Source organism: Mastigoproctus giganteus, chromosome 6 (assembly GCF_048544385.1).
Source record: "Mastigoproctus giganteus isolate SK-2022 chromosome 6, ASM4854438v1, whole genome shotgun sequence".
NCBI classification, from domain to species: domain Eukaryota; kingdom Metazoa; phylum Arthropoda; class Arachnida; order Uropygi; family Thelyphonidae; genus Mastigoproctus; species Mastigoproctus giganteus.
The window spans coordinates 198,974,091-198,989,572 of NC_143580.1; the positions used below are offsets into that span (position 1 = coordinate 198,974,091).

General features: G+C 37.3%; 1 protein-coding gene across 1 annotated transcript in view; it reads right to left on the bottom strand.

The window, feature by feature from the left end:
* The window catches only part of LOC150084862 (uncharacterized), a 243,598-nt gene that overhangs the window by 112,877 nt on the left and 115,239 nt on the right, over positions 1–15,482 (bottom strand). Inside the window, exon 10 of the mRNA XM_090376371.1 lies at positions 15,007–15,068. Coding sequence (XP_090232497.1) covers positions 15,007–15,068 — 62 coding nt within the window. The remainder of the gene's footprint in view (positions 1–15,006; positions 15,069–15,482) is intronic.

Sequence of the window (15,482 nt, forward strand, 5' to 3'; positions counted from 1 at the left end):
ACAGTAATCAGACCAAGGAAAAGAAGAAAAGAAGTCTCGCAGGTCATCCCATTTTGCATTCTTGTAATGCCAAACAATACAAGGTTGGGAATAGGCATGAGATAAAGGTTCCATTGGAGAAGAGACAATCACCAAGTTGTGATCTGAAGTGCCTAAAGGACCTCTCACTTCAACCTTGTACTTAGAAGGGTTGTTTATGAGAAAAAGATCAAGCGTATTGGCTGTATGATTAGGATTGTCCGGTATTCTTGTAGGTAAATGAACAATCTGTGCTAGGTCATTAGTAATTGCAAAAGCCTCAGCATCTTGACCTGCTGGGTCGGTGTGACTAGAAAATGGAAGCCAGCTGGAGTTGTGAACGTTAAAATCACCAAGGAAAATTACCTCACTGTTAGGAAAGTTGGACTGGAGAAAGTCAAGTTGCAAACAGAGGAAGTCAAAGAGCTCCAAGTGATTAGTGGAGTTGGGAGAACGATAGAGACAACAGATGAATTTTACACAATGAGGTAGAGAGATTTTAAGCCAGAAAAGATCAAAGAGAGGAGATTCCAAATTGGCAAAGTCTGACAGGGAATATCAGAACGGACATATGCACAAGTACCACCTTTGAGGCGAAAGGAATCATACAGCAAATAATTTGGACATCTGAGATGAGCAGTAGTTGAATCAACTGATAACTGAGATTCAGTCAGAAAAAGTACATGGGGTTTGGAAGACTGCAAGTGGAAATGGACATCGTTGAGATTAGAAATGAGACCACGTATATTTGTGAAATGAATTAGGAAGTCCTTGGGAGGTTTAGATCTTTTCGCAGATAAGCTTTCTCTATTATTTTGACAATTCATGGTGTATTCAATAGTAAGAAAAAGTGGGTGGGGCATGCTGTATGAAGTAATGAAATTTTTGGATATGGCGTACATGTGGTAAGAATATACCCAGATCCTTGACATAACGTGGCCTCGACAATGCTCCCCGCATACACACTACTCGGATTCCCTCCAGTCACTATCTGGCAGAGTAGAGGTAGAACTGCCTTCCCTAATGGAGAAGCATTGCCTATTTGGGGGATTAATGAGGGGTTTAGTTCAGTGAGTGAGGAGTAACTGTCCCTTTCCTCTTTCGAGGTATTTCTTCTTCCTCTCCTACACCTTTTTGCTTTCCTAAGTCTAATAGGGATAGTATGTGGATAACACAGTGTTTTATCCATACCAATTTTCAAATAGTGCTGTCTGGGTGGTGTTATCTGCTGAGAATAAGTAACAATAGTCTTCTCCATTGGTGAAGCGTTACTTATTCTAGGTAGTGCAGTATCACGGCAACTCGTTGTGAAGGTATCCACAATGAGATATACTTAATGATGCCAATTCTTAACTACTTAGTAGCTTGCTGCATACTAAAATGATGCATTTGCATTAACTTGTACGTCTGCTTATCACTAAATATAACTAATCACTAAGTGATTAATTCTTAATTCATCACTAACACTAAATTTCCATTAACACTGCTATAGAACAAATACAAATAAATTTATATTTATTTAGTGGCATTTTCCCAACACAGAATACAAGAACATCACTGTATTTAGTAGTCACATTGGCTTGAACCAGGGTCAACTCAAACACATGTACTACTGCGCTCCATGTTGACCTCTTATGTCCTGAGAGTGTAACCCTTTTCAACACTCCCACATGGGAAAACTACATTTCCTCAGATGTGAAAGTGATTCTTTCATGGCTTCTGTTGGAATGAGAAGCAGCAGCCTAGAAAACAAGTTGCTGGGGATTTCAGAGACTGCTGAGAGTTATTGCAGAACAAGTAAATACATGGGCTGTGTTAGGGTAGCATGCATACTTGTGTGTACACCATGCTAGGTATTCAGTAAATAAATTTGATGAATTTAAGGAGCTGGTCAAACCATCAAAGGCAGATATAGTTGGGCTATCAGAGACGTGGTGTCATGCAGATATAAGGAATGCAGAATTGGAAGTTGGGGAGTACAATGTGTACAAGAAGGATAGATAGGGAGGAGAGGTTATACTGTTAGTTAAGAAACACAAAAATCTAGGGATATGCATCCAGTTTACATGGGTGGACAGTGCAACAACGAGTACAGAGAAGGGCAACAAGATTAGTGAATAGAACAAAGGGGTGCTCTTACGAAGAAAGGCTTCAGTTTTGCAAATTACAGTGTCTGGAGACTAGGCACCAGTGATGTTGTTGTTGTTATTTGGTTTTTAGGAGCATTAGCAACTAAGGCCATATTGCTCCGGAATATGCGGTGGTCATTCCCTGACCTTTCCACATCCTCCGTATTTGGTGGTGACGGGCTTGAACCCCAGTCTAATCAAGAAGCATGTGCTATGCACTACTGCTCCTTCCCACCTGGCTACGGAGGCGCCTGGCACCAGTGAGGTGATCTGATAGAGGCGTATAAAGCCTTGAATGGTTTAAGCATGCTCCATGCTGATGGGATTCTTCCTCTAGCTCAGAAAAATCACCTGAGAGGGCATAAATTCAAATTGAGGAAAGACAGATGTAGGATAGACGTGCGGAAATTTGCCTTTAGCCAGCGGGTGGTTGGTTGGTGGAACAGACTTCCATCCCTTGTGGTGGAGGTTGATAGCCTAAATAAGTTTAAGGCTCAGCTGGACAGGTATTTTGAACGAACAGAGGGGTGAAGTGGAAGTGGGTTTTTTTTTTTTTTTTTTTTTGGCTGATGCTGCATAAGCTTGCTTTCTTTCATCAAATGCCTCTACTAATGCTAATGCTAGTTTGGTGTGACAAAAAGCACTGGGAAAGAAAAATTGAGAGGAGGAGTGACTGACGAGTATAATAAACATGTTGTTGTTGTTGTTTGGTTTTTAGGAGCATTAGCACCGAATATCCCGGAGCAACATATTGCTCCGGGATATGCGGTGGTCATTCCCTGACCTTTCCGCATTCTCCGTATTTGGTGGTGATGGGCTCGAACCCCGGTCTAATCAAGAAGCGTGTGCTACCACTGCTGCTCCTTCCCACCAGGCTACGGAGGCGCCTAATAAACATGTGTACAGAGAAAAAGAGTGGGCCAGTAAATCAGAGTGTCTTATAATGGGGGATTTTAATTTACTGTCCTTACTGTCATTAACAACCCTGCCAATCTTTGTATCATCTGCATACTTCAACATTAAGCCTTCATCAATATCATTGATAAATATACAAAATAACAGCAGGCCCAACACCAAACCTTGGGACACCATGCTGCTAGGCATCAGTAAATAAATTTGATGAATTTAAGGAGCTGGCCAAAACATCAAAGGCAGATATAGTTGGGCTATCAGAGACGTGGTGTCACGCAGATATAAGGAATGCAGAATTGGAATTTGGGGAGTACAATGTGTACAGGAAGGATAGATGGGGAGGAGAGGTTATGCTGTTAGTTAAGAAACACAAAAATCTAGGAACATACATCCAGTTTATATGGGTGGAAAGTGCAACAATGAGTCAGTTTGGTGTGACAAAAGCACCGGGAAAGCAAAATTGAGAGGAGGAGTGCGTTATAGGCCTAATGACTGATGAGTATAATAAACATGTGTACAGAGAAAAAGAGTGGGCCAGTAAACTGGAGTGTCTTATAATGGGGGAATTTAATTTACTGTCCTTACTGTCATTAACAACCCTGCCAATCTTTGCAAACTTCGACATTAAGCCTTCATCAATCTCATTGATAAATATACAAAATAACAGCAGGCCCAACACCAAACCTTGGGGGACTCCACTAATAACATTAGTCTATGAAGAGTGGCATCCACTGATTACCACTCTGTCTTCTCCCACTCAACCACCCTTTCATCCATTGTAGCAACTTACCCTTAATACTATACTGTTTCAATTTGAAGTCTTCCATTTGCAACAGTGTCAAAAGCTTTCCTGAAATCCAAGTATATGGTATCAAAATTATTTTTTGCATCCAGTTCCTTTGTTTGTTTGTTATTTGGTTTTTAGGAGCATTAGCAACTAAGGCCATATTGCTCCGGGGATATGCAGTGGTCATTCCCTGACCTTTCTGCATCCTCCGTATTTGGTGGTCACGGGCTCGAACCCCTGTCTAATCAAGAAGCATGTACTACGCACTGCTGCTCCTGCCCACCTGGCTACAGAGGCGCCCCCAAAACTTATGAAATAACATTATGTTCCATTAATGTTATTTCATAACTTTTTTTTATGTCAAAGTTTGACATAAGCTTTACACTTAAGTTATTCTTTAAGAAAAACTTCATTAGTATCAGGATAGGTGATTCTGGCAACAATTCCAGTGATCCATTGTGTTTATCTCACTACAAGCCAAGTCATGTTGTCCTCCCCTTCCTCCATTAAATGTAAGGACTCTGTGTTGGATAATATATGATACCTCTCACACAGGTATTGTAAATTCTCCACATGAAAATGAAAAAAAAAGTATATACTTTAGTCAATTACTAGCAGCACAGAAATCTGTAATGTAAGTAGTGGTTGTGATTGTATTTGTCATTACCAATTTTGGTTGTAAAACAGTATACAGGTAGCACACTACTGAAAACAATACTTCAATGCAGATAGTTCATAGAAATTTAATATAGTGATGTTTCATGCCCACCCTGGAGATCCTTTTCAAGGTATTAAACAGGAAAAAATACTGATAGTGTTATATGAGGGCTAGTCTGTGGCCTGAGTATGACATGTTACTTTTCAACATAGTCCCCTTTGGCGTCAATACACTTTTGCCACTGATGCAAAAATGCACTAATTCCAGTTGTGAAAAAAGTGTTCTCTTGGGCCTCCAATGCAGCAATGACGTCACTACAGGTGAGAAAATGGATGCCGGGTAGGTTTTTTTTTTTTTCGAATTAAGAAATGGGTAAAAGTACAATGGTGCTGTATCTGGTGAATATGAGGAATGGTCCAAAGTTTTCTAAGCTGCACTGCATTGACAATGCACCTGCTCACAGACCTGTGAGCAGGTACATTATCTTGGTGGAACAAGACTCTTTGCTGAGGTTTCCTCTGCATTTATCTTCAATGTTTTCATGGAAACACCTCAACAAAGTCTGTGTCACATGCCCCTGTGTCTGTCTGGTCTTTCTGAAGATAATCCACTAGTATTGCTCCATCCGCATCTCAAAAAACTGATGCCATCGTCTTTCCAACAGAAAGAACAGACAGCATTCTTTGCAGCAGGAGGAGGAGAAGAAGAGCTGTGTTTCCACTTTGGGCTGCTCCTTTGTTGCTGGTGATGGACCCCCCCACCTCATTCATGATCACAAACCTTGCAAGAAAATTAGTTGGATCTGATTGAAAATGATGCAAATGTTCACTTGACAACTCTTGTGCATTTTTGACCTGCAGTCAACAGCTTTGGGACCCACTGTGCTGACACATTTTTCAGAGAAAGAATTATTATGTGGATAATAATGATGGTGCAGTAGCTGATTTTGTCGATCTTTCCTCATTCACACAAATTTGTTGACTTCAGGACCTGTAATTAAAATAAGACAGTAAACTGCATGAAACATGGTAGGTTACTATCTAAAGTTTATACATTAAGTACAGATATTTAACACTGTGCCACTGCCCTTTCAAATTCCCCTTGTATAAAAAAAATGTAATAACACAATGGTAGGGTAAAATGTCTGTATGTATGTATGTATATACTTTTCAGTATTATTGGTATTTAAAAATATTAACAAATTAAATTTTTTCTAGTAAATTCAACTCTAAACACAAAAACTACACTAGTATAAAAAAGTTAACTTACAACCACTACAAAATCTGAAATATCAAGAAGATACTTGTAAGGAAATTAGTGTTCTTTTTTAAAGAAAATTTTAACTTCTATCAAATATTTTGTGGAAAATCATTATCATAAGACTTAATTATATTGAATTTGAGAAAAAATATATGCATCTATTTTCACAAATTAAAAGCATGAGATCATGATTATCTAAATTTTGGGTCAGTCATGCATAATACAGGTAAATAACAGAGCATATATCTCTAAGAGCCAGAAAACTTTCACAAAGAGCTCTTTATGTCATTTACAAGACTGACAAGAATGTACGTACATAATAAATCTCCCTAGTTTACAACAAATAATAATAAATTTCAGCTAATTCTTCAGATAGCCAACCCTTCATATGCTATGTTAACATATCAAAAGTTCTGGGAGGAGCTTTATTTGCCTTATTCATCTTCCTTTATATTATATGTTAGCTTCCTTTATCCTTTATATGTTAGCTTCATACTTTCATATTATATGTTAGCATATAAAGGGTTCTGGGTGAAGGTCGATGTACCTTTTTCATCTTCCTATGACATCTGAGCCATGGCCTAATGGATTCAAGCTGATGATCTAGCTAACGTTCCATTCAAAGAAATTCTTCAACCAGCTGAACCCTACACAGAAGAGCATTATAATCACTGAAAATGGATTAAGTGATATTATATTTAAATGATATAATATTAGCATTAGCATTAGTAGAGGCATATGATGCAAGAAAGCAAGCTTATTCAGCATCAGCCAAAAAAAAAAAAAAAAAAAAAACACCACACACCACTCCCATTTCACCCCTCCGTTCATTCGAAATACCTGTCCAGTTGGGCCTTAAATTTGTTTAGGCTATCAACTTTAACAACAAATGATGGAAGTCGGTTCCACCCACCAACCAACCACCCGCTGGCCAAAGGCAAATTTCCGCACATCTGTCCGACATCCATCCTTCCTCAATTTGAATTTATGCCCTCTGAGGTGATTATTCTGAGCTAGAGGAAGAATCCCATTGGCATTGAGCATGCTAAAACCATTCAAAGCCTTATACACCTCTATCAGATCACCTCGCCGGTGCCTAGTCTCCAGACTCTGTAATTTGCAAAACTTAAGCCTTTCTTCGTAAGAGCAACCCTTTGTTCCATTCACTAATCTTGTTGCACTTCTCTGTACTCGTTCCAGCAATTCTATATCCTTCTTGAAATGAGGCTTCCAGACCTGTATACAGTACTCAAGATGTGGCCTAACCATTGCCTTATACAAGGGAATAATCACCTCCTTATCCCTGCTAGAAAAATTCCTGTATATCATTGACAAGAGACCATGAGCTACTCTTGCAGCTCGTCTGCACTGCTCAGAGAACTTCATATCTGCCTGCACAATTACCCCCAGGTCCTTTTCATTCTCCACCACTCAGTGTAGTACCGCAGAGTTGATACGTTGCTCTGGGGTTACTGTTTCCCATATCTAGTACTTTACATTTGTCAATGTTAAACGTCATTTGCCACCTCTCAGCCCATCTGTTCAACCTTTCCAGATCCTGTTGCAGCAGCATAGCGTCAGTAGTGTCCTTAACAACCCTGCCAACCTTTGTATCATCTGCAAACTTGGACATTAAACTTGATATACCATCATCAATATCATTCATAAACACCGAAAACAACAAACGGACCCAACACTGAACCCTGAGGAACTCCACTAATAACATTAGTCCACGTTGAGCAGTGTCCATTGATTACCACTCTCTGTCTTCTGCCACTCAACCATCCCCTTATCCATAGCAGCAATTTGACTCCAATGCCACACTGCTCCAATTTGTGCAGCAGTCTTCCATGTGCAACAGTATCAAAAGCCTTTCTAAGATCCAAATATATAATATCAAAGTTATTCCCTGCATCCAGTTCTTTTGTGACTACATCATAGTATCCAATCAAATTGGTCAGGCAAGACCCGCTCTTAACAAAACCATGCTGCGTCTGAGCTATAACTGAATTCTTGTCTAGATGATCCTGCAGTGCTTCTTTAACCGGTGCCTAAATTAATTTTCCTGGAACAGAAGTTAAACTAACAGGTCTATAATTACTTGTGTCAGCCTTTGATCCTCCTTTGTGAATTGGGGTTACATTTGCACATCTCCAGTCTATGGATACCTCCCCTGAGTCCAAAGAAGCTCTCATAATTATGGCTAGGGGTTTGCTTACTTCCTTTGCTGCCTCCTTTAATATAACTGGATAGATCCCATCCACCCCAGGTGCCTTTTTTATGTTTATCCTCAACAATCTCTCCTCCACTTTCCTCTCAGTTATTACAAAATCATCTAGCTCACTGCCAATGTCTACTTCACCTACGTCATTCTCCTTCCTGAATAACTCCTCATGCGTGAATGTAGATGCAAAATACTCGTTTAGATTGTTAGCCACCTGAGCAGGATCCTCAACTGTTGAACCATCAATATCCAGTGGACCAATCTGATTCATCCCCTTCCTTCTTGAGTTTAAATAGGTAAAGAACTCTTTTCTGTTTTTCTTTGCATCCTTTGCCAAAGATTTTTCGTAGTCTGCCTTTGCCTGCCTAATCTCCTTTGTGACTTGGTTACAGACCAACTTATATCTATCATAGGCTTCCATGTCGCCCATTAATTTGTATGTATTCCATGCATTTTTCTTCTCTGCCACATGTCTCATTAGTTCATCTGACAGCCATTTAGGCCTAAACCTTGAACAATATTTCTTAGTTGGTATATAAAGCCTGGTAGCTTCCAAGATTAGTTCCTTGAATGCTTCCCATTTTGAATTTGCTGTTGGTAACATCATCAGTTGGTCCCACTGTATAGAATTTAAATACTGTCTCAGACCATCACAGTCGCCTTTACGAAAACAAAAACCCTTCCCTTTACCTCTAATGGTAGTTACCTCCTTGAGTAAATCCCACTTGAACACACTGTGATCACTGCCACCTAGTGGTTCATTTATCTGCAGATTCTTAATGCATGAAGAATCTCTACTGATAATCAGATCAAGAGTATTGCTCCCTCTTGTTGCCTCACGAACATGCTGATGTAGAAAACAATCATCCAATAAATCCACAAAAGCCTGGCTAGTGTGTGAGTGACCAACCCACAAATTCCAGTCAATATCTGGGAAATTAAAATCCCCCATTATGGTGCTTCCCTCAAAAATGTGGAGACCAGCGTATTCATTCATTCATAATGCCTCCCCACACTATCCCACAACAGCAGCTCCTTTCCCTGATGCTAGAGGGATGGGAGTGGGTTACAAGTTCTCTCCAGATAAGAATACATTTAGAATCAGTATAACACTGAATTCATCTGTAAAGAGAATAATGACAAATTGGCTCCATCTAACAGTGTCTGTATGAAGTGAGATGGGTCTTCTTGTAGGGCAGGGTTAGGATAAGGTAAGTCATGGGCAGTCTCACAGAACCTCCTTTTGAGGTTCTGTGAGACTCATTATTGAGAAGTTTTAGGTATAAAGTTTTCCTTTAAACTATTGTTCCTGTGGTTTCCAAGGGCTTGAAAGAGACTGCTGCTATTGGCTATTGTCACCCTATGCATTCAGGTATTAGGGTCAGAGAGTAAGTCATCCTAGGATGTTCTAACTCTTGATGGATCTCGAACTTGAATGTGAGACTTACCTGTCTCCTGATGTTTTTCCCACAATATTGAAATTACCACTCATGATATGTTTAAGGTTATGGTAACTTCTGATTGCAACTGTCTTGCCATATGCTAAGAACTATCCATTAAGTCTCCTATAATAATTAGGTTGATTTGTTGGGATAAAGTACCACACTAAGATTCTATAATTGACTCAAATGTTTACAACAATAAACTATCTGATGGTGGAAGAAAGTATATTTATAATAATTACCACCAATTATATTAATAATAATCAAATAATTAAACAGTAACCCTTCACTTGGGCAACTTCTGGAATTGGATACCAGCAATTTAACAGTTATAGCCTATTAGAATATAACTGTTAGAATTCAACAGTCATTTAGTAACGGAGTTGTTTTGGTTACAGAGACAATGTTCTTATATAACGTTAACAGTTCTCCATCTTTCAGATTTATACCATCTCTTTGAATTGCCATGTAATTCAAATCTATTAGGAACAGCTTAGCTTGCGAGAACAAATTCACTGTCTCTGATATCGCCTGAAAACCAAGTGTTCACTATAAAATGTCTTAATCTTCCTGTAATGAAGTATAAAGAAAATAACCTAACTCATATCTTTTTGAATATTATATTATACGATGCAATAATATCATATTGATTTGAAATCAGTTTAACTGTATTTATATAACCACAAACATCTTTTACTGTTCATGTGGATGGAGCATAGTTGTTATTCTGTATCCTGATGTATATTCTTGAATTTCTGATCATATTAAAATGAAGAATAATAAGAATGCCTGTAGTAAAAGAAATAAACTTGGTTTAAATTATCATTGATATATGCTCCAATTATCTTGGCAATGGCATGGAGGGCTATAAACCCAGGGCTTGTATTAGAGTAAGAACATTGTTGCAAATTAGGAGATCTACCTTTTTTAAAACTAACAGAGCCTTAGTGTTTATTGGTGATATATACACTCGTGTTGAAAGTGAGTGTTTTGTAGCTTATGCACAAGTTTTCTTTGTTGTGTTCTTGTCTTTGTATGCATTAATCATGTCTGCATTAGTTTTGTTTGCTGATATTTCTTTAAATATATGCCTATATGGGCATCAGTGGTTATCCAAAAAACATCCACCAAAAATCAAGCTCCTCGCACACTTTATGCAGTGTTTCAGAGGTTACTTTTGATATGGCAGTAGTGGTTCTGGCCTTCAGTTCAAACACATTGCTTGGTAACGGTGGTCAACATATGTCACCTTTCACCAAAACCACAAATATAGAAATCCATTGGTACCAAAGCCTGGGGATTGTGGAGGCCATTGACGGGATTTGATGGCCTCCACAATCTCCAGACTTCATACCAATGGGTTTCTATATTTGGGGTTTTCTGAAGGGTGACATATGTTGGTATCAAGTCTGGGGATTGTGGAAGCCAGTGAACGGAACCTGAACAACCATTCCACCCTCCTTGGAGGTGCTGATCCAGGCATGCTATCACTTCAATGACAATGAGGTGGAGAGCCATCTTGTTGGAAGAACAATTGTCCATTGTTGAGATAATCAACCTCTGTGATAATTTTTTCATGGGGGGGAGCACACTTTCTTTGAACTTGAAACACAGAACACATCAACTTTCAAGCTGTCACGAACATATTCAAGTAAACATGTCACTTGGTTTTTCTGTACCCCTTCACAAAAACTGTGTGTACTGACACAGCCACTAATATGAAATGTGAATTCATCAGCAAACATGATATGCTTGAGCAGGTCATTTTCATCATCATGCCTTGCCTGCATTTCCACACAGAAATTGGTACACTTCACTTTGTCTTGATTTTTGACTGTTTGCACCACTTGATAGCAGTAAGGCTTCAGCTGCAAATTTTTCTGTAGCACTTTCCAAATGGTTGATTGTGGCAGACCCAGTTTGTGACTTGCATGTTTTGTTGATTTTCTTGGACTTCTGAGGAATGTATATCTTACTTCCTTCACTATTTCATCACTCAATACTTGTTGATATGAAAACATCTATGGTGGCACTAGAGTGAAATCAATTGGTAATGACATTTTCTTGTAACAGAAATGACACAATTGATTGGTAATGAAGAAAGCTGACCGTTTAGATTTTAAATGATATAAATTATGTCAGATTTCAGTTGTCAGATTTTAAATGATGCAAATGACATCACTTCCTAAATGGGGCTAATGATGCTACTCAGTCACTAACATTGATTCGGTAGGGTAAGTAGTTGTTTCAATAGAGTAAGTTCATACTAAGATACAGAAATTACATCACTTCCTCGGTCAACTAACGTTTATTCGGTAGAGTAAGCAGCAGATAGTAGTAATATTATGCAAGAATAAAAGCTTTGAAGCCACTGAAGAAGCCTATCATGTCAAAAAGGAACGAGTTCAAAAACATGGAGAATGAAAAAAAATGCAGACTTCAATAAAATTTGCAGATTTTATTAGAATATTCTTCCAAGAATATTCTTTCACACAAGACCATTTTATTGCTTAAAATTTAAATGGCTTTGATTCAAGGACACAACAATAAAACAATCACTTCAACAAACAATAACTTCTTAAGGTAGTTTTTGGTTATGACATCATACTAGTCTACAAATGGATTTCACTAACTACTGAACTGCAAAAATACCTATAAAAATATTTCAAAGATGGCTAAAACTCCAGCTGAGGGAAATTGAGAAAAGAATGCAAGAATAAAAGCTTCAAAGCCACCAAAGAAGCCTCCCATGTCGACAAAAGAAAGAGTTCAAAAACAGATAGAATGGAAAAAAATGCAGAGTTTAATAAAATCTGCTTCTCAAGATTTTGATCAACATCACTCTTCTACATAGACTTCTCGTCAAGAAGCTGGACCATCAACATCACAAAATTATATTCAAGAACTTCCTGAAGATTTTGATCCAGAAGATTTGAGTTAAAATGAATTACCTGAGCATTTTCAATTTATTCCTGAAGCGGCTAGACAGAGTATAACAACCAGCTTAGACTTTGAGGGACCTGCTAGAACAAAGGCACGTCGGTTTGCTATAGCTAGAGAAATTGATTTAGAAGCCGTACCGATCACAAGAAGAAGTACAAGTGTTTCGTTGAATAACAACAGAATGATCTCAGCTAAACAAAATCATTTTCCACTAATACCGGCTTGTGCTATTACCATACATAAATCTCAGGGAGGTACTTTCGACTCCATAGTTTATGAATATGAGAAATATCGTGAACAACAACTAGTTTATGTTGCATTATCTCAAGTTACCGATATCAATGATCTTTACATTATTGCTGCAAATGGAGAAAAGAAATTTTATCATGGACTGAGAAATGCTACATCCATTCTTGCACTTCAAGCTGAAATGACCAGGTTGTTGAGTAATCCTTTATTTACCATGCAAGATACTTTATACGAGTTCATCAGTAAACGACAAGATATTTCTATTCTAATGTTAAATTGTCAAAGTTTATGTATTCACAGTGACGATCTCACTAATGCAGTCACACCACAATCCAATTTACATCTACTTTCTGAAAAGGGGGACTAAATAACAAAGAAGAAGCATACCTAACTTCGACTGTGTCGTTCCATTCAAACCAGAAGATCAACAAGCAGAGGTGTATTGCTAAAAAAAAAATAGCACCAGAATGCTCGTTCTCCAGAAGACTATATGATAATGCCACATCAACTGTACAGTAACTGAATCAGCCTTCAGACTCACAGTTCATAGAACAATCAGTTCTAGCGTTCAGCTCATGGCGAATCAAAATGCAGCATCGCACACATCACAGTATATCTCATTGTTGGATCTCTTTATCTAACACATTGTACTTTAGTAAGAAACGTTTAAGTTTCACTGTGAAATTTATAATTTTGATTTTAAATAAATTTTTAAAGAAATCTATTAATTTTAAAGATTACTATTAAATATATATTTTTAGTAGCAATGGGTAAAATAGATATTTCTCTCTCCCCTTTGATTATGCCATTGTTTCATAATATTAGGTGTATAAATATAATGATTTTCTATTATGACATTTAGAAAAGAGTACTGGAATGTCATTCTGGCCCGAACACACCACTGTCAACAAGTGGTGGTATAGCAGCAGTTTATCATAAGAGAGAAAATCTTACTTATGTTGTTACTTCTCATATGGAAGTGATTTTTTGACAAACTGTTGGCAAATGTCTCCAACAGGTCTAACACTGTTGGTGTTAGAACTGTTGGAGACATTTGTGCAGCTGAATGCCTTCTTCCTGATGGTCAAACGATATTGTCAGTAGTCATTTACATTTCACCTAACCAAAAGATTGAACACATCATTAAATTCATCCATTTCTTTTCATTTCCTTACATGACTGAAGGAGCTGCATTGCTACAATTTTCTCACAAGAAATGCGACCGAATACCAATGATACTTAGTGGAGATTTCAATGTTAATTTTGCAGATACTCAATCCAAACCTCTGACTGATTTCTTAGAAAATAAATTTGGACTAATGTTAAATACTTCTAGATCTGTATTGACTACTAATCATGGAACTATAACTGATGCTGTGTTTCAAAGACATTTACAATCTTTACAATCTCAAGTATAACCCATTGCAAGTAAATTACCTATTGAACATGTATTGCAACCTCAAATTCATGAAACTGTCAAAAAAAATAAATGCTTTAAAATGTTAAGTGTTCAAATTCTTTTCATACTAAACCTCTTTAACCTCGTCCAAGCCAAGAATGTTTTCACATAAAATAAAGCATCTTTCGTACATACAGGGTGTACATGGTGTTTTTTTTTCTACCTGTTTTCTTTGCACAAATTGCACCACAGCCTGCATTCATAACATTTCTGCACCACCGATACATGGAACTTCTGGTGGGAGGATTCTTTGTAAAAAAAAAGTGCAAAATAAACTCAACTGTTGTTGTTGCTAACTTTGTTTCCTCAAACTAAAAGAAACATTGCACTATTTTGGCACTGGTAAAATCTGCCATTTTGTTCATGTTACTCCAGTGCCTCTGGTGGGAAGAGAGAACTACTAATTGTTTAAAAAAAAAAAAAAAAAAAACTTGACTACTGTGGCTATCTTTCTGTACAACTATATATCCATCCCATTTGTTTTTATCTACAATGCTGCTATCAGCATAAAAAGTTGTTAAGCTACTTTGTAATAACTCTAAGATAGAGTCCATATACTGCCCAGAAAAAAAAAAAAAAATGTACAGCCCATCGTTAACTGTTGTGCTGCCATATTAGCTAAAATAAAGCAGTCATAGTGAAGTTGTAAATTCCTCTGGCAGTGGTGGCCACACCAAGTATAATGAGAAATTTATTTAAAAAGGCACAAGTTCTGTAATTCTGGACACTGAGATGGAATGTTCATTTTACGTTTTTGATTCAAAATCACTTAACCTCCTGAAATTCATTTCATAAAACACCATATATAGATTCTAAAGAATTTTCTCTTTGAAATTTTATGCCTTAGGATGCTAATTAAGTAAAATAAACTTCCTACCAGAGTTTGCTCTTAAAGAATACAACAATGAACAAAACTCCAACATACCACTTCATATATTGCTTGAAGAGTATCCACACTAACTATTGATGTATCAAAATGATAAACAGCTAAATGAAAAAAAATAAAAAAATACACACATAAGATAACTTGAAAAAGAAACAAGTTAAGGTTATTTATTCAATAACAAACATATATAAATGCTTCGTTTACTTAATACTAATTTTAAAATAGTAAGAACATTACAAACTATTTTTGAGAAGCATTTGCTTTTCCTTGACTTCTTAGAGTCAATTACAAAATGGATGTAAGTGGCAGAGAATTTAGTAATTTTCCCATTAATAACAAATATATGAATACATAGGAATATGCTATCAACAGTAATCTTCCTAATTATGAACATCTGATCAACCAGCATTCCATCTTACAAATAAGAAATTTTTGATATCTTAAATTCAATTTATGAATTCCTAGCTCAATCTTACAAACTTTAGTTCTGCAAGACATGATCTTTTGAAAGTAAT